The 19,803-nt window shown below is 37.3% G+C and overlaps 2 protein-coding genes across 2 annotated transcripts; one reads left to right on the plus strand and one right to left on the minus strand.

Moving 5' to 3' along the window:
* Positions 1-5,352: 5,352 nt before the first annotated feature.
* Positions 5,353-6,949, minus strand: LOC131787862 (forkhead box protein D2). Its single transcript, XM_059104935.1, has one exon. The coding sequence runs from the start codon at positions 6,861-6,863 to the stop codon at positions 5,871-5,873; it is 993 nt and encodes a 330-aa protein (XP_058960918.1). The 5' UTR covers positions 6,864-6,949; the 3' UTR covers positions 5,353-5,870.
* A 9,300-nt stretch (positions 6,950-16,249) lies between these two features.
* Positions 16,250-18,020, plus strand: LOC131787868 (forkhead box protein D1-like). Its single transcript, XM_059104942.2, has one exon. The coding sequence runs from the start codon at positions 16,311-16,313 to the stop codon at positions 17,277-17,279; it is 969 nt and encodes a 322-aa protein (XP_058960925.1). The 5' UTR covers positions 16,250-16,310; the 3' UTR covers positions 17,280-18,020.
* The last annotated feature ends 1,783 nt before the right edge of the window (positions 18,021-19,803 follow it).

Below are 19,803 nucleotides of genomic sequence, written 5' to 3' on the forward strand. Positions count from 1 at the left end.
CCCCTGCGCATCATGACAAAAATATATCTAATAACCGTAATCTCCTTGAACTTCAAAAATTAAATTTATCGAAAGATTTGATAAGCAAATGCCTGTTGATATTTTTGAACAGGAGTGTTTATTCCTGCTGTGTTCAAATCGACCTTGTTTACCACAGAGGCGGGCGAGGGGCTGATTTGCGTGAGAAAGAGACAAAGAATTCTTTGAGAGTTTTGTTTGAGCACAACAGGTAACTATCCCCCACATATCAACCAGTCATATATCAACTCTTATTGTCTTTCAAAGGAAGCTTTCATTTTAGACAGCGGCGAATTTAGACCGTTTCTCCACGCTGTCATGGTTATCAATAATAGTTTTACTCGCTTAAACTGACATAGTTGCCAAGATCAATCACCTATACATATTAACCCGATTTTCCAGTGGTTAGGATTTCTAAACAGATTCTGGAATAATTACACGATTTTAAATTCCTATACATGAAGTAGACCATGAGATTAGTTTACTTGTCTTGAGATACACGGCACCACCCGAAAATCTAAGTTTCCAATCTGGTTTCCTGTTGATCACTCTTTGAACTTTCTGACTCTAAATTTAAATTATCTTCACTGTTGGAAAGCACCGGCATTCTTTCGCAAGAGTTGCTACAATTTTGTGCCCCTTAGCAAGATATCTAAAAAGTGTTTCCCTGAGTCTCAAATATCTGCTTGCTTGAATAAAGTGTAAATAAATTGAAGCGAGAATTATTGTTTTTATTCATGAAGTTTTGTCTTCTCTTAATTTCAGTTACCACGGGGAGTATATTGAACATCGTAAAGCTCTCATTAAGAAGGTCTAAGAAACGTGAGTGATGAGTACACAGTTATTTTGATAAAGTAGCAACTAATTTAAGTCTGCGGACATGCTGGCCCGCAGGTCGGTGTTGACACTTACCCGTTCACTTTCCATAAAGATTTCATACCGACTTCGTTACCTTTGAATCACAGCCACTTTCAGGTATAAAAATTTCGCCACTAAGTTTGAGTGGCAAGCCTTTCAAATTTCTATCGTACTGAAACGACAAGTGGTCTAATCGTTGACAAGTCTCAATGACAAAGTTACGACAACAATTTGAAAAGTGTTAGTATGGAATGAGCAAGAACACAGTCTAATAGCATGGAAGTTTGCGAAAGTGTCATGTTCAACTGAAAGGTTTACGTAACTCGTGGCTCACTGTCAAAAGAAGGCAGGAACTCTGTTAAAGTTTACGAATTAAATTGCTAAACGAAAATTTGCCAAAGGAAGCGATGTTTTGGTGTCGTTGACTGACAGAGAGACTCGAAGCCCCATAAATCCAAGAGTTAGTTTGTAGGATGCGAACAGTACGTCATATGTTACAAGAGTTTCCATCTGATTTCAAAGCTGAACGGGGCACTCTTGAGATGATTCAGTATTAATCAGTTTATCGAAAAATATGAAATTTCCCTTATAGTAGCGACACTGACTAGACAACGTAAAGTTTAGAACTGAACTGAATTGACAAAATTGTAGTAATGTTATTGCAATATGTGATATGAACCAAGCTAAGCTGCAAAGAGTTAAACATAGAACATCCCATTGACTTTCTCCAAATTTCTAACGTTGCTGTTTGCGAAACAGTGAAGGAACCTTTCATTAAGTATTCGTGATACTGAGCAATGAGTGAAAGTCCATGAAAGATTCATATATTGACTGACTGACCCACAACTACCTATCAACCAATCTATGTCAATTTGTAGCAGTTCCAAGATTGTTTGTTTTAGGACATTTGCACATTAAAAGTTAAAGCACATGAGTATCAATGTATTCATAGCCGTAATCTTTCGCGTTTTCCAAGCGGACGGAGGTAAGTGCGGGTGACGCCAAGGGGGAGCATAATTTTTTTTCTTTCAAACAAATTACGCCTGTTCTGTGGACTAATGTATTCAAATCAAAAGTATACAACGTGCCCTAATTTATTCTTCATGATGTAGAAGCTTTCAATTTGGATATTGTTTGTTACGATTTTAGATTTATTATTCAACCTGTATCTAATCTCATTTACTGTGGTAGTCATACATCAATTACGCCGCAAAAAGAGGCGTTCATTCACATAAATATTTTTCACAGACTTACCGTCAGAGACTGCGTGTTTATAGTTCTCGTTGAATTTTTCTTTATATTTATCTAATGAATGAGCTTAAATCTTTAAATATACGCAAGTAAAGATAAGTAACGATAAAGACCTGAGTTGGTCTTCCAAATTATAGCGAGGTAATGACAATCGTTTTTAGGAGAGCAATGCCAGAATGCCCACTATCGAATTTATTAAGCGGACTTACAAAGTGTCGAGATCCCACTATTGCACATAACAGCGTCGGTTCGCTTTACCCAGATAATAACATATATGTTTATGTAAGCTCAACTGTTTAAGGATTAAGTTTCAACCCACGAGGTCCACGTTGTAACCTTCATGGTTCTATCTGTCTTAGGACAACAGCACAGCGAGGCATCAGATAATGATGAGCCACAGTCACCAGTTTATAAGCGGAAACAGGGCAAGACAAGTCTGCCTTGATACCAAAGCTTTAGCATAACATGGCATAAGCATCGTAATGGAATGTCCAAGAAATAAGTAACGGAAACTAATTACTTTAAGATGGCAATGATACTTCAAGAGAAAAATTACTGATCTCTAACAAACCTATTCACATATAAACAAGAATTGGACAAGAATTTCATCCAAACAAGCCATAAAAAAGTAACTCTAGAAATATTTCAGTAAAGGAAAGGTGCAATATACAAAGGCTAAGGTGAATTTATCAAGCAAGAAAATATTAAAATTTTTTGCGTGAGTTATATACTTAACTAGAAATCTCTTTTTGAAAAAAAAAGAACTCGTAGAGATATGAAATCATGTTACCTGCCGAGTGTCTGCGATGTTCCTTTATCGATTGTATCCTCCTATTTGATTAAATCTTTGTGAAATGGAACCCTTCTGTGCTACTCGCAGGGAGACGGAAAAGCCAGGCGCAAATAAGAAATAAACTCTTGGGTTCTCAACTTAATCTGCGCATCAGGATGTTATCCACAGGGCCTTGCTTTGTTCACAGAATTTAGCTTGGACTGAACTCCGTTAGCTCCAGCCCTTTTCCGCCTCAAGTTCCTTTCATGGAATATCGTTCATGATGTTAACAAAAGAATTCAATCAAACCACAAAACAGTTGTTTTTTTGACATGTATATACGTTAACTACCCCTGCCCACCACATAGCTATATTCCTAAATAAACGTCTAACAATATGCAGTGTCTTTGTAGCAGGTATAAACGTATTTAAATTATACAAAGAGAAAGAGTGTTCAACAATAACCCATGCATGGGGTCTGAAAGGGTAAAGAGCCTTATCAGTGAAGGCAATGCACGCATTACAAGAAGCCGAAACGTGGCCAGTACCTCTCCCTTGTAGTCTCTCTAAAGAATCAAAATTGCTTCATTATTTTATGTGTAAGATTTCTGACGAGATCGTGATACGAAATGGTGTTATTTTAAAATTTTCAAAGTTATGCTGGTTCTAGAAGCACGGAGGTGTGTCCGCCGCAGGCAATTCCTAGTACTTTTATAATTGTCATCTCTGTTGAATAACTATTTTCAACGAACAATGACAATACTACAGACAAAGGCATCGCTTGTTTGCATTTGCTGACTAGAATTGCTCATCTTAAAGTCAGCTCTTTGTCTTTGTAAGGCTTTTCAATAACGTCAAAGCCTGCTATGATAATACCGTACCTGATAATTTGTGTCTTTACACCAACTTATTGCATGCTATCAGGCTTAATCAATTCGCACCCTTTTCACTGATGAAACGATAAGTGCTGCTCAGCTCAGCAGAGTTGAACACCGGTAGTATGGGTTAGTTTAGACTTGTTTGCAGTGCTTGGTTTATAATTAAAATACGTAAACCAAGTATTTTATTGTAATGATATCTCTGCGTCCTTTATTTACCGAAGTTATTTGTATTATCAAACTTTATATTCGTATCAGCCCTTCAGTTACGGTAACTTGACTGAGGAATTCTATAATATGGCGTTTGTAATATGAAAAAGTAAGTGTTCATTTCGGTGCTTGTTAAAATAGGAGACATCTGGTTTATTAAAAGTAAGTTAATGAACATGCTTTTTCATGAAAGAAAAAACCAAGACCACTGTGGTGCGAATCTTTTCAATTTTTATCTCCTGGGGGCAGGACTACGTAAGTTTATGGCAACTTAACGCAACGATCTGTCTCCAGGAACAGAAATTCAAAAGATTTATTTTTGATTCACAAGAATTTCCTGTGCGGTGCATTATCTTCTATCTTATCTTACAGAAAGCAAAGGCGAAAGATTTTCATTTGTATGTTTGTTTGAGTAGGAAAAACAAATCTTTAAACTGTGCCGGCGACGCCGCTTACTAAAGGAAATTAAGTAATCTAAACTACTAATTGGAAGTTCTAAATAACATTGTTTTGGTTAAAATATGTCAAAAAGAAATCATTGCCTACTAAGATTTGAAGTTTCGGCTAAGCCAACTACCGATAAGCCATTTTATACCGCGAAGTTAAGAACTGCATATGAACAGAGTGTACAAAGATTTAGCATTAGCACAAAATTCATCCTAAACAAACAAAATGTGAGAAAAATATTGATTGTATTGAGATTTAAATCAAACCCTAAAAGACTGAATATTTCCAAAAATCCCCGAAGACTTGTCAAGTATACAAAACTGATTTCAATTTTACATTGACATTCAAATTATACAATTTTAAGTTTTTCATTTGCAAATCAATTCCGTTTACTTCTCTTATTTGTTGCTTTGAGTGCTAAGAATGGTGAAAAAGTCTTCCTTCCGATGTTTACAGCTGTTTTACGAACACAACCAAAATGTTAGGTCTTTGTATTGAGAGAAAAAAAAGAGAAAAGCCAAGGCGGAAATTACGTAGTGATAATTATGTACCAAACTGACTTGTATTTGCGTGGGAAACTCAAACATTCAGATTTTATAATGTTTCTGTAAATTCATCTCATTCTAGAAGTGTTGATTCAAAGATTTCTCAGCTTCAACTTGAGTATCGGGGAACACCAGTGATACTCAAAATCTTTTGAGAAGACAAGGTTTTAAACAGTTTAATTAAGGAATGACAAACGTTATTTCTCTCGTGGTCCGGATCCCTCTAACTTAACCAGCCGGAACCCGACTGCCACACTGTTCGTTTTTGACTCACCGCAAATCTAATTTCTTTTTTCTATTGTATGTATTAACGGTAAAAAAAAGCATTGTTCTTGTAATATTCTCTTTTAAGCAAGTAAATATTAAACTGCAGTTTCATTTAGAATTTTTATTGGTCGTGATAAGCTAAGGTCCTCTTTGTACATAAACGGATCCGATCAAACACTAATTTCACAAATGTATTTACAAACTTCAACAGATTAGCGGAAGTATTCCTTGAACCATTAAAACGCTAAAAGCACTCAGAGTCTCATCTTGTTAGCTACTTCAGTTTAAATTAAGTTTATCTTTAAGTCAAATTCTTAAACTTGCCAGGCTATAGTGTTTCAATAAAATGTGTTCAATAAAAAGCTATGAAATAAATAGGACTTGCGCGATCTAGTAACTTTTCCCTCGACTCAAGAATATCTGAATTCAACAGTCGACTGAATAATTTGTATGCGGTGTAGATAAATTCTAATCTAATAAATTTTATGATTATCGTTAGAATAATTGCCATTCTGGCGACATCAGTGAAAGTGGCAATGTGTACAAGTTAACGTTTTTCTTGAAAATTATGCGAACCGGAGGGAAAATGTTCGCCATAAATCCAGATTTTTATGCTGTGTTCATTTAACGATGACACGCACACGGATAATGAAAACAGCCATGGAAGTTTGTCAATCCACTGGCTGTTGGAAAGCTCCTGGCGGTCGATGCTTCGGCTAATCTCAGCGCAGATGTCGAGTAGGTGAACGCATGGGATCCGGTGCCTAAAGCCCTGCCATCATCATACCCCGGCAAAAGGCCAAGTCTTGGACGGAAAGCAGGCGATAATGTGCGCTCCGTAGAGCTGTATGGTAAAGGTACAGGTAATTCAGTGGGAACTTCACCAGGAGCTGATCTCAAATGCGCCGTGTAGGGGAATGTTGAGAAGCTTGGTGAAAATGAATGATAAAGGAATGGAGTTTCTCTAAACATGAGAGGATGGCTACACTTGGGACGGCGGGGTTTCCTGCGTCGTCTGAAATTCCCTTTAGCAAACTCTGGTAGATCTTTCGGGTGGATCATCCAGTAATGCCCCTTTCCGTTTTCGGCTCTGCTAGCCTTTACAAAGCAGTCATTACTGGACAGATTATGTCTCACACTATTTCTCCAGCCTGGTCCCTTCTCTTTGTCAAAATGTGGATAGTTCCGTGCGATGAAATTGTAGATAGAACTCAGAGTCATTCGCTTTGTGGGGACGCTGAGAATTGCTTGTGCGATGACAGCAACAAACGTCTCTGAGTTACGTTCGTCTTCTTTGGAGCCTTTGGTTTTGTCTTCATCCGTTGATTTCCCGCGGTCATTCTTTATTTCATCGTCACTGTCATGTTTAGGCGTCGTTGTATCTCGGACGTCCTCTGTAAGCTCTTTATCCTCGTTTTCTTGTTCTTGCTCTTGAACTTCAGTGATTCTTGTTCCCAAAAATTCATGAGGACTCTCCTCTTTCTTGTCAGTTTGCAGTTTTTCAGAGTACAGGTCACTCAAATCCCTCTCATGGAACGTCTTAAAATCATGATAATTAAAGCGTGACATCCTACCTGGCTGTAGAAGATACTTGCTCAAACTAGAAATATTTTCCATGAGGGCGCGAGTTCTACTTCTCTAAGTCTACGCAAGCTTTTCAAGTCAACGCGCTCACCGGCGATAAGGAGGTGTTGACGGTACGAAATGCGTGTGAAAGTGACTGATTACAGCTGTAGAGTAAGTCTTTATATGTCGAGTGTATTGAGGCATGATATTGTATGACGCCTCCTGGGGGGTTGCAAATTTTCCGGCCACGCAGGTGCCTATGCCTACAGTGACGTGTCAATGAAAATTACATAAACAACACTGCCGCGACTCACTGCAAGCCTACATTTGTCATTAAGCGAACAATACGAGCAAATCATAGCTTCAATTTACAAATTCAAGGCAAAGCGCTAAAGATTTTCTCAAGGCGCGATGAAAAGTAATAAAAAATTATTGCCAGTGTGTCAGCCCGAGTGTTTTGGAGACATATAGCAACTGAGTCAATAGTCTACATTTTTAATTTGTTTTGCAACAATTTTGATATATGGTTCATAAAAGCCGTTTGTTGCGGTATGAAAGCGATCAAGTCAAAGCAAGTCATGTGTACTCTAGGAAGCATATGTATTTCTTTATATAATTGCCATTGTTGACACTACCAAAATGCCCCTGAGAACCACCATGAAAGATGAATCAATATCTGCCCGTTTTGATAAAACATCCCACAAGAAAGACATCAGTTATCTTGTGCAAAATGTACCTAATGGTGCTCAATTCAAATATTGCTTCTTTCGAGGACATGCCAATTAGATAGGGAAACTTTTATCACTTCAATACGGCAGGTGATGCTTAAGTTAGAGAAATACTTTGTTGAAGAAGCAAAGTTTACACGTTTACTGGGGAACACATAGACTGGGTTTAATTAATACAACACCACAGATTCTTTACTAGCCAATCTCATGCGGAATACACAGAGGCTAAACATTAAAGACGAACCGATACTGCTAAAAATATAAAAGAAAGTGTTTCTCAAAAACACTTTTGAATTTAGTTCTTTCTTCAGCTGCGGGGTAAAGTCTTGTGTAATTAGGTTCATTAGCTGCTCTATGTGGGGTTTAGGAAAAATCGCGAAAAGGTTATAATATTATGACGTCAAAAAGCTATACTTCGAAAATGAGTTTGAAAATTTATCAAATTTATCGCGATAAAAATAAATGATGTTATACACGCTTTCAGAATCACAAGCCGAATCATCGAGAAGAAATTCTGCTAAATATAGACCTCATATTTTCCAATTTGTTTACATATATATTCGCTTTACACAAATTACTAAAAATCTCTTGGTACATACTTTTCTCAAAGCTGTTCTCCAGTTGTTGTCTCCGCTGTTTTTTTTGTTTTTTTTCCAAGAGCGTCTGGATTCATAACTTGTCGGGGCAAAACCTGCATCCAAATTAAATGTAATTACTTGTGTAAGTTGCGTTTCTTTTTGTATTGAAAGAGCAATTTTACCGTTATCGTCCACGCCTTGATTTCGTTCGTTATATTTAGAGCGATAGGGGAGTTTAGTTTACTCACAGCCTCTATTGTTTTCTTTACCAAGCAACATAAAGCGTCTATAGTTTGCCAGAGTTTCCCCTGAACGTTCTATAGTAGGTTAGCAACCTTAAGCTTGTCAACGTTAGTAATTAAATCGTAATTGTTCAATAAAAAAAATCGGGTTATTCCTTTTCTTTAGGACAAATGTCGCGGTAGATTCTTGTATCAAAGTTAGCACAATAGACCATCTTTTTTTTAAGGAATTCCCTATAAATGTTAATATTGTGTATTCACAAACTACTCTGGTTCCATCTTTTAAGTCTGAATTCGGGAGAGTCATGGATATTTTAAGCGTCGAAGATAAATCGACAAAAAAAGAATTAAAAGTGATTTGCAGAAGCGCGCCACTGTAATCCAAAAACTAAATTTTGAAGGCTATTCTTGTCTCTAATTGCACACTGATTCAAAACAAAGATATGCCCACAAAAGTCAAAAGCCTAATTGACTTTCTTGCCGAGAAATATTTTCGAGAAAACAGAAATATTGTAAACTCTCGAGCAGAATGAAGCTGTATTAGACAAATCGAGTATTTCACGATTTTAAGTGAGATATTGGTTCTTTTTACTGCAAGGAAAACAATTTTCAGTGACTTGTTAGTAATTAGATGTGAAACATATCTCCGCGTTGCCTTGAAGACTTTGCCATTGAAAAGAAATAAGCGTTAAAATAACAAATACCCGCAAAGATGAGCCTATTTAGCATCGAACAATTGGTCTAAAGAATTCTTTTTGTTTTTGAAAGAAACCGCAAGAAGAATAAAATACATGTTAATTTTACAAGGTGATTTAAGGTTCTTTTCTCTTTCTCTTTAAGACGAAGAAAAACTGATGTACCAAGTTTAAAAATTAAAGAGGTTTAGTTTTCTATTTGCCTCCCACGATACCCTCAACATGTGTGTCGACAATTGTGAAAAAGAAGCTTTATCAAAGAATAGAATACGCTTAAAGTTACAAGCAATAGAATCTATGCTTGCGATCATGTGTTTTGTGAAAAAAGGAAAACATGGAAAGTTTAACCAGTACCTGTTCTATTGATTTATGCGTCTGATGAAAAAAAATCGCATATTCAAAGAAAGAGATTTAAAAAGAATTTAAAAAATAAAGAAAAATACGATGGTGTTTTGAAGTTGAGGAAATTTTAAAATACAAACATGCTTTTTTATGCAGGGTCGCGCTGTGCCAAATGTGTGTTCGTTAAAGCTTGTCAGGAGTATCAATAGCTTAGGTGTCAAAGATAAATTACAAGCTTTCTTTTTCAGTGTTAAATATGTATGTCAACCAAAAACTGTTGCCGAAAAATATAAAGACGGAAATCATCAAAAAGGGCCAGGGATGCAAAAGTCAATCTGAAAAAGGATTATTTTTTTTGACAAAAGCACGTATGTTGATGCATTGTTTCCATACAAAAGAAGACTTGGTAAAGCTTTATTTTACAACTCAGTCATTTTGTTTCAAACGGCTGGATATTCTAGAATATTCACTGAATTTTCAAGGAGTCTATGTTCAGATCCCAGCCGATTATTATTTTTTTTTTGGTGTATAACATTTTCTTGATAAGCGGGAAGTTTCGTCAAGACACCAGCATGAGAACACAAATGTGTGAATTAGATGTTTCACAAAGCAACCATGTGTTTGCCTATAATATTTAGGAGATCAGACATGATGGCCGCGTCGTTTATGCTTAAACGAAATCGTTAACTTAGTTAAAAGGCAAAACGCAGTACTTGATCTAAATCACTTCTCATTTTGGCTTAAACAGTCGTAAATTAAACTTCTTGGCATGAGCGGGAAGTTGCTTTGTGCTTTTGCAGGCCAAAGCAATTTTTGGACAGTGCGAGTTTTTGCTCTCTTGTTTTCTCGCGTGAGCGTTATTTTGGAAGCGAAAAGCTAATAAAAGTCGAGCAAACAAGCTTGTTTTGACCCTTGATTTACTGTTAGTGTAGCGTCCTTAGATACTAACGAACTAATGAAATGACAAACCTAGCACGACTTGGTTTCTTTTACACTTTGTAGAGACGAGATGCCGAAGCAGGTGCCGTTTTCAAACACGCGGTAATTTGGCAGTGATATTCTCGCAGTTGGAGGTCAAAGCTTTCCATTCTTACTGAAACAAGAGACAAAACGCAACTTTAAAGAGGCTTGCGCGAGTCTTAAAAACAAATGAAACTAAAACACAAAAGGAGAAGAACCGCACGGTATAAACCACAAAAGAAGAAGGAGTTTTGTTTTGGCTTGGACGGTATGTTTTACTTACAGTGGTTATGGCCAGAGTTCTTTATTAATTATTGCTTTTCTGAGGCTAATAACAACATACTAAATAAGAATGGAAACTTTGGAAAACTGAACTAGGCTTGAAATCACTGAATCCAACACGAAAATGGTGAACATCTTTTCACCGTATTTGTAGCAACTGTTACATTAACGGAAAAGATAAAAGGTGCGGTAAAAAGCCTAAGGAAGTACATGTTTGTGTACTCCTTTTTCTTAAGTGACAATAAAAATTTTCTGTAGAACTTAAGTAGATCGAAGGGAGTTGTTTGCCTTGCTAATAGAATAATGGCTTTCTATGCAACTGCCTTCGACGTGAATCAACCGGTGAGCGGCATTTATACTCACGACAGTTTGCTCATTAACTTGCCACACTTCAGGTCATTTAACGGAGCTTCTTTTTAAAACAGGAATTATCTTTAGCATCAGTGTCAGTAACGTTATTTATCGGAAATTGAAACCATAAAACCATCGGCAACGGAAGTTTTCAGGGATTTCTGCCGGTCACCGGAACCGATATAAAAACCCGCAAACGGATATTCAAGAAACAAAACTCTCATGTAATCGTATCAAAATTGTGTTATGTATCTGCTTCGCGGTGAAAACAAATTTTGGCTTAGAAGATTGCGACATTTTTTAACCGTAATGGCTGGAGCTTACATCATAAATATTAGCAGTTATCGCAATGGTTGAAGGCCGTTTCAAAACCACAATGAAAGGCTCTTTGACATATTTCAAATACCGCCTAATGAACTAAGCTGCATAAGTAACGATATTGGTAAGGAAAATGTTAACCGAATTTAGATCGTAGATCGTAAATTGTCACTGTTAAAAAGAGAGCCTTTTGAAAGGAACTTGACTAGTCTCTGTTATAATTTATGCTGTTATAAAAACACAGAACATACCTTGAAATCCTCTTCACTGCCTTGACTTGTTTGTTATCCACCTGTTGCACTTGAAGACTTTTTTGTAGTTCTGTATCGTTCCAGATTCGAATACTGCATAACTGCTAGCGAAATCATACAATGACTCGGATAGAAAAGTGATCGTAACAATCAAGGAACTTTAAATTTCAACATTTGTGTGAAATTGTTCAAGCGTGTTTTGCAAATGCATGGGATACGCAGTTTGACTCAAACAGACGGTACAAAACAAAAAGTAAAAAAGGTTATCAGCAATAGTTCCGTAGAAACAGTTGAGATTCTTAAAAAGTAACGTCAAACCTCGAACGCTTCCCTGAATGTTACATCGAAAAAATTGAATAATTATTTGATAATGAGAAGATACTGTGTTATTTTATATCAGTAATTATGATTTTACCTTTGACAAATGATTTCCGGGCAATAAAAGGCTACACTCAACAGCTCTCATAAAGCAGAGATGTGTCTAGAGCAGCCATATGTTTCCTTTGAAATTCAAAGGAAAAAAGAAACTGTGACATCGCTCTTTAGACAGCAGAATGACATGTAATTGCAATATCGTAAAGAGCTTTTCAATAAAACCGTTTGAAATAAATTTTATTGATGCTGGCAAACTTCCTTAGAGCCTGATGTGTCTAATACAAGCACCGACATAAGGCATTGTTATGATGACGACAAACTAAAGGGAAGCTGTTCTTGGACGAAGTTTTGAGATAAATATACTAGGAAACTTTTTGAGAAAAAAAGAAAGAGGAACTGGGATAGAGATAGCTTCTTTTCGAAATATCGGAACTTTTGTTTCAAAGTCCAACAAAAAGATAACCTAGTGACTTTTCTATTCACTCCATGACCTTTTTTATGAAATTGGTTAACTTCTTTTCAATCTAATTATCTCCTAGCTTCAGCTTCTTACGCATAATCGAGCAGAGAGAGGTTGAGCAATGATCAAAAAACCTCTTCCTTTGACAAAAGGTTTTACACCTGTAAGTCCTTTTTTTTATATATATACGAGCCTGGTTTGCATCACCTTGTAGCCAACTGTGACGAACTTGTTAAAGGTTTACTTAACTAGCTGCCTCCATATACTGTTCCATATTAGGCAGTTGGTCAGAGGGAGAGAGTGAAGAAAGACTGCTGCAGTATAATAAAAAAGGTTTTCATTTATTTACCTTACATGGTGTGGAAGACGCGGCAGCTAAATGGTCGGTGCACTGGACTCTGGGTAGAGACTGGGTACGGGTCCGAGACCTGACCGGGTTGATCTGTTGTATTCTTGAGAAAAAGACTTAACTTTCACGGTACCCCTCTCCACCCAGGAACGTAAATTGTCACCGAGAAAAGCGAATTGTCAGGGAACTCTGATAAAACGAGAAGCTTGCGATAGATTGGCATCCCATCTGGCGGGGTTGTGATATTCCTAGTCACTTCATGCTATTCATGAGCTCCAGCTGAGTGGATCACTTGGCTTCAGGACAGACCTGAATTTTTTTTATTCATGTGAATGAGCTTCTTGGGCAAAAAGAATGTAAAAAAAGGAAAAACAAAAAACCAAAAAAAACAAAAAAGTAAAAACTGTAAACCCCTGAAAAATACCAGTGATTGAGGAGAGAATAACATCTCTGGTTTTCACACCGACTTGCCCTCTCCTTCTGCTTTTGTGTTAAATGAGGTAATAATGAGTAAAAACATGGGACATTTTAAGACTATAAAGAAGAGAGTGACAAGCAATGCAAAGGTACTCCTGTCGCACTAAAGTTAAACCTGGGTACGGCTCGGGTCGCGTCCAGACCCCATGCCACATGAGTCTTAGGTCTGTTATTCATTCTCGTCCTTTATAGAGGGTTCTCCATCAAACAACTGTACTAAAAATTAGAATTCGACCTTGGAATCAGTGGACAGACAGCCAGTCTAATTTGGAAATCGACATTTCTTAATTTATTAATTCTGGAGCTACCGCCAATGCTACTATTTTTTTCATTACTATCAGTGTCACGTAGTTTTTTTTTTAAAGAAACTTCCTCTTTGTAATCGAAATTGAGTGCAATTGAAAATTAAATTTCCTTGTTGCACTGTGATGATTGATACTATTAACAAAAAGATGGAGCGTTTTCATAGATGTTTTCATATGTATTATTAAATTATTAAATATGTTTGATAAATTATTAACTTATTGTTTCCGACTTTTCCGTTAGTTTAAGAGCAGTCCCTCTTTTTAGGCCGCGAGTAAAAAACAATTCTAAAATTGATGTTACCGCGCCGCGCGGAACTCTGGGAGTGAGGCTTATTTTCGTGCGCTTTACTCCCAGAGTTCCATGCGGTACACTCACATCAACTTATATTTCTACTGATTTCTTTTGACTCGCGCGATGGACTTTGCCGAAAAAGAGGGATTTTTGGTAGTCTTCTTTTAGTGAGAAAGCGTATGAGTCAGAGTTGTTTCCTCTGATTCCTAAGTACCTAGAGTTGGGATAGAAATGTCTCGTCCAACGAGTATTCACGGAGGCTTAGCAAACACATAATTAACGTTTGTGCGGGTAAGCTTTAGTTTGGTCGAAACCGCGGAAAACGAAACACTCCATCTCATTCCTGTCTTACCCCAATCTCTTCGCGTCCCAATCTCATCTCACCTTAAACTCGAGCTCATAATCGCCAGAGAAACAAATTGCCCATAGTCCAGATATTACCTCGTTCCTATGTCAACTTTGATGTTAAATCTGTTTTCAGTTGTGTTCCTTAGTTATATTTAATGAAGACCTGTACAAATACTAATGATCATATGTACTTGTGGTTGGTATTTATCTAACGAGTCTAAAATCATCAGCTAAAAATAGTACACAGGAATATATCCTTTCGCATACATTGCCTCACTAACACCGGGAAATTGCGTTCGTTATCACGGAATTCGTTAAAAGAGGTTCACGTCAAGTACCCCAGTCCTTCCCAACCAAAGAGTGTGGCCCGTGACATTCAAGTTCAACGATAAAAAATTAAATACCAAATGAGGGATATGGATGAATGATTGACCAATCATAATGTTTACTTTCACAGGAGTTTGTTATTGTCGTTTAACTTGGCAACCATCAAACAATCACTCGGCTTTTCCTTGCATTATCAAAATTTTTGATCCTGCACACGAAGCTTTATGTCATGTTTCATTTTATCCCTCTATTTAAGTCGTTTGTCAAGTCAGGAAACTTAGGTTATATCATTACTTTGAGGTTCTATCTTTGCATAATTTGTTTTGATTATCCGCAATTGAGATAATTTCAAAGACACGTCATACTTCATTCATTTCCGCGAAAAACTCGATTTAATTTCGAGACTTTTAGCATTATTGGGAGAACTATTAAAATAATTGCTTGTAAATTTTCCAAGGGACTATTTCAAGGTTAACTGTCAGTATTCCAAGGTCAGAGTTGTTCAGTACAATTTTCACTTGCTTAAACACCTCAATTAGTAATTGCTAAATGACGCAGAGTTTGTTTACAAGTTGATATACTTCACGGCGTAGTTGAAATTCTCGTGGGAACTTTTCAACAAGTTATTTATAGGATGCCAAATGAAGTATATCATGGCAAGTGAATTTAAAAACCATTAACAGTAATTATTATTACGTTAAGTGTTTAAACACTGTAGTTGAGACATAATCACAGAGAAGAGAAATTAACTCTGTATGCCTCGCACTATTGAGGATTAGTCTCGTCTTTTGGATGCATTAAGACATGAACGAGACAGAAATCAGTAAAACAATGATTCACTTTAAAAATCTCCTAACAGTGGCAAGGCAGAATGCCCCAGGCAGCTCAGGAGAATACAGTCCACCCTCGCTTCTCACAGGAGAACTGACTAAATACAGGATACACAAAATTACAAATTTGAAATAAAACGTAGGCGTATGATAAAAAAAAAGCCATCTCCATCGAAAATGAGATTGAGAAATTACTCAATCATCAAAATCTGTCCGTTTTAATTATGCCTTCAGTACATTTAGAGGAGATAACAAAATAAGGGCGGGAATAATGAACGTTGAAAAAAAATTGGCAAAAGCCCCAAAACAATTGCGGTAAAACTGGAACTAGCCCCACTCCACCCGCCCACCCACACATTCGGCCATAATCCCGGATGTGTAATTCCTATCTGGTTAATACGAAATGACATAAACTGTTTTCAGGTATTTACATGATCGATCAAATTATAAACATTCTTATCTATCCTAATTTCCTTTTCTTAACTACGCCTTTTCTTGGCGAGCGGAATTGACTGATCGATCATGCGTGGTTAAACGCTGGTGACGTAGAACCCAGCTGCCGGTGCATCATAAACAGTTCTTATAACTCCTCGCTTGTTTAACTCAAAGCTTGAATTAGCACGGATCAGCGGGCTGCCAATTAACTTCCTCAGGAGCACAACCCAGTGATGTGGCACAAAACACAGCGCTTAGGTTTCAAAAAATTAGAGAGAAAACTAATCGACTAGTTTTATCGCCGCGAGGTAGAAAGCTATATTTAAGGCGGCTATTTCATACACAAATTAGCGACGCATCTGTCCGCTTGGTGTTTCCGAACCCCCTGCTAAGACTATCAATGCGGCACAACCTAATAAGAAAGAAGGTCAAACTACATAGCCATCGGCATATAGATAGCTCACTATTTGTTGACAACAGTCACACGAGTTGCACTCTCGATGAGCCTTTGAGTTTCACGAGGCGTTCGTTAAAAGCTTCTCAAAGTTTTAGAATGTTCACCGTCCACACAAACAGGCAAGGAGGTAACGGTTTTGATACCAGTGCGTTTAGATTTACCCTCAACGAAGGAGAAAGAGAATTCGGTCAAATGCCGCGGTCACAATTTGAAGCGCAGACAAAAGTGCTAAACAAAACCATGTCCAAAGACCATAAACTTGATCATTTGCAAGAAAAGGCTAAAGACAGTGACAAATCCATGAGAAACAGCATAGACGAAGATGAGAACGAAGAACCAGAGACAAAAGATTGCCGAAATCTGACTGAGACGTTTGTGGCCGTCATAGCTCAAGGAATCTTAAGTGTCCCTTCTAAGCGTATGACCCTAAGCTCAATCTACAATTTCATCGCCAAAACCTTTCCACACTTCGACAAAGAGAAAGGACCAGGCTGGAGAAATAGCGTGAGACATAATCTGTCCAGTAATGACTGCTTTGTGAAGGCGAGCAGAGCCGAAAACGGAAAGGGGCATTACTGGATGATCCACCCGAAAGATCTACCAGAGTTTTCCAAAGGAAATTTTCGACGACCAAGAAAGCCTCGAAGACCAAGATGCAGTCATGCCTTGGGATGTGGAACAGATCGCAGTATGCTTGGATTACCTCTTTCTGCCACCTTATTTCCTTATCATCACAAGCCTTCTCATAGTCTAGAGCTCACCAAGCCGCACCCTCCTAAAGAGCCGTTCCCGCACCCGTTTGGAGTCACCCCAAACAGAAGCCCATTGCTGCCAACGTCAAGGTATGACTACTACTCGCGTGAGGCGGCAGAAACCGCGCACTTTCCTATGAATCAGTACCATGGTTTTTCGACACCTCCCCCGCCTTATGGACTCTTCAGTTGGCAGGATAACCCGGCATTCAGAAACTACAACCCGCATTTCCAATCATCCTCGTTTCACCCTTACTTGTATATGTCTCCTGTTTCGCAGTCAGAGAATGGAATAGGCATTAATTACGCTTAGTGAAATTCTGTGACTAAAGAACTAAGTTCTTAGAACATTCAGTTTATTGATTTCCACAAAGTTAGCAAACATTTAGAATACATCTTAAGTACTGTTGGAGTTCAAGTACTAGACTATAGAGTAGCTTTCTGGTAGAAAATCAGACTTGCTTACGCGATTGTAAATATTTCACAGATTATGCAAAGATACAAGTTTCGCTACATTTATCACAAGAATGTTGAACTGGCAAACGTAATTCCGCTCACAATCACATAGTTTTTCTTGATTAAGAAGTTTTTCGGACGTACTGTTAAAGAGATTTATCGAAATTTGGAAGAAAAGAAGCCAGGTCAGCATCAACTCCAGAACAAAGCATCACTTTCTAGAACAAATGGGTTTTTTTTTAATGGTCCATTTGAGTAGAGCAATTTCATAGGGCTTAAAAATTTTCTTAATAACGTCTTTGGTATGAGCAATTTAAGTAACAAGTGATAGAATGAAGAACACTTTTATATCAGCATTAGGAAATCGAACAGAACCTTAGCGCAAAACTAAGATCTTTTGCCGTCCCATTATGTACATAGTATTTTGTGTCAGTCATCTGTATAAACATATTATCACCCACTTGTGCTGGGTTTTACTTTTCATCGGACTCATTCAATAACCATAAGAAGTTTATAAATCACAACGTTCACTGCGCCTTTTTTCTTCCGCAAAATGTCGATGTAGTGATCAATGTGTTTAGCTTTATAACAGTTTAGTTCTCTAGGTGATGATTTGTATAAAAAATAAACACTTTACCAAAAATGGGGAGCACTTGAGTTTGATTGAAGCGCTCCGATTATCTAGTATGGCTAGCCATTATCGTGTTTTACAAGTGTCAAAGGTGGCCTTTCAAGTGTCTGTTAGATGTGATCGATATGGGGCGGCGAGAACACAGAGGAAAAAACGCCTCCAGCCTAGATTTCAACGTGGCTTTCAATGTTTCATGTTTATAAACAAGTTGGCTAACCATAACATCTTAAATCAATACTGCAGTCGATTTGATCTAGCCCAGCAATGTTTACATGTTTACAATATGAATGGTAATGTTGACACTGCCGTTTTTAATAATTACTTAACACTCGGCCTCACAACACAATGACGGCACCGATGGAAAACCTGAACAAAACAATGCGCCTTTTCTTAAGAGCTATTGCTTGAGGTTCAATAAATGAAAATAAACACTGGAGGCAATCTATTGTTTCCGCAGACATATTATTATGTAAAACGACCAGCAATAAAAATGACTCTTTCTCACTAAGAAGATTAATTGAGGGAGTTTAGACTAAATTCGGAAGTGATATTATTGTTTATATTATCCAATAGACTGTTAATAGGATATCAACGACAGATTTAAATGGCCTTGGAGTTACAGAATGTGAAGCATTATTTTCGACTTTGAAAGAAGTGCGACAAACTTTTCAAAGACACTATACCTTGAAATCGTTAGGTATCCTGTAATTACACGTGTTCCTGAGTAAGGAAAACAAACGCTGTTTTGTTTAATTAAGCAGGTTGGACGAAAACAAAAGAAAAGTAAATATATTAAGTGTCTAGAGCAGTTAATTTGCACGCAGATCTGATCAACCGGATCGATGCTCACGACCTAAGAGCTTGCTTTTCGTGATTTTTCCCAAGTCTGTCTGTGTGCGTCTAGCGCGGAGCACAAATGATAAATCAAGGTCAATTTTTAAACGCGCTCCGCGAAGAAAGGGTGTTATGTAGATGATAAGGGTAATGTGTTATCTAGAGATTAATAATTGTTTCATCTTTTCAACAGATAGAAGATCTCAGTGATGATGATAAAGAGATAGCGATCCTAATTGACTTGGTAGCCTTAGGCAAAGCTTCCTTTCATGCAAACGCTTTGGAAAAATGACAAAATTGCGCGCGAAATGAGATCTGCAAACTGATTAAAATTACATTCTAGAAAAAACTAAGAAGAAATAAGAATTCCTATAAGCATTTCGAAAAATTAATTGAAAATCAAAAAACCAATTTACACAAAACGCTATTACTGTTAATATGCACAGTCAAGATTCTTTACACCTGCAATTTTACTTTTAAGTGAAAAATGATTCTTCTTGTTTACCACGTACCAATTGACCAACTGAAATCGTCAACTTTTTGTGCAAAGTTATTAAAATATTTATATAGAAGTACTTGGTGCAGCGAAAAGCTGAGTAAACAATTAAGATCATGCCAGATATTGCCAATACAGCGTTTACATGTTTATCATATCACTAAAAGACCTCCCATCTCCTCATTGTACCGTTTTGAAATAATTTTCGAGCAAGATGTATTATAAATAAGTGTTACGCATATCCGGTGAATAAACAATGCCTTCAAAAGCGCTCGTTTAAGTTGTTCGTAACCAGTCTACATGTAATGTAATGGATAAATAAGCGCGATCACTGAACGTGCGTGCATTACAACTCCGTAAAGACTTCATCAAGAGATTTTCTTTTTCATTCTTATCTTTCTTATCAAGATGTTTCGATTG

The sequence above is a fragment of the Pocillopora verrucosa genome, chromosome 11 (assembly GCF_036669915.1).
Source record: "Pocillopora verrucosa isolate sample1 chromosome 11, ASM3666991v2, whole genome shotgun sequence".
NCBI classification, from domain to species: domain Eukaryota; kingdom Metazoa; phylum Cnidaria; class Anthozoa; order Scleractinia; family Pocilloporidae; genus Pocillopora; species Pocillopora verrucosa.

Coding starts and splice junctions, on each gene's coding strand:
- LOC131787862 (XM_059104935.1), bottom strand. CDS start 6,863: ATGGAAAATATTTCTAGTTTGAGCAAGTATCTTCTACAGCCAGGTAGG.
- LOC131787868 (XM_059104942.2), top strand. CDS start 16,311: ATGTTCACCGTCCACACAAACAGGCAAGGAGGTAACGGTTTTGATACC.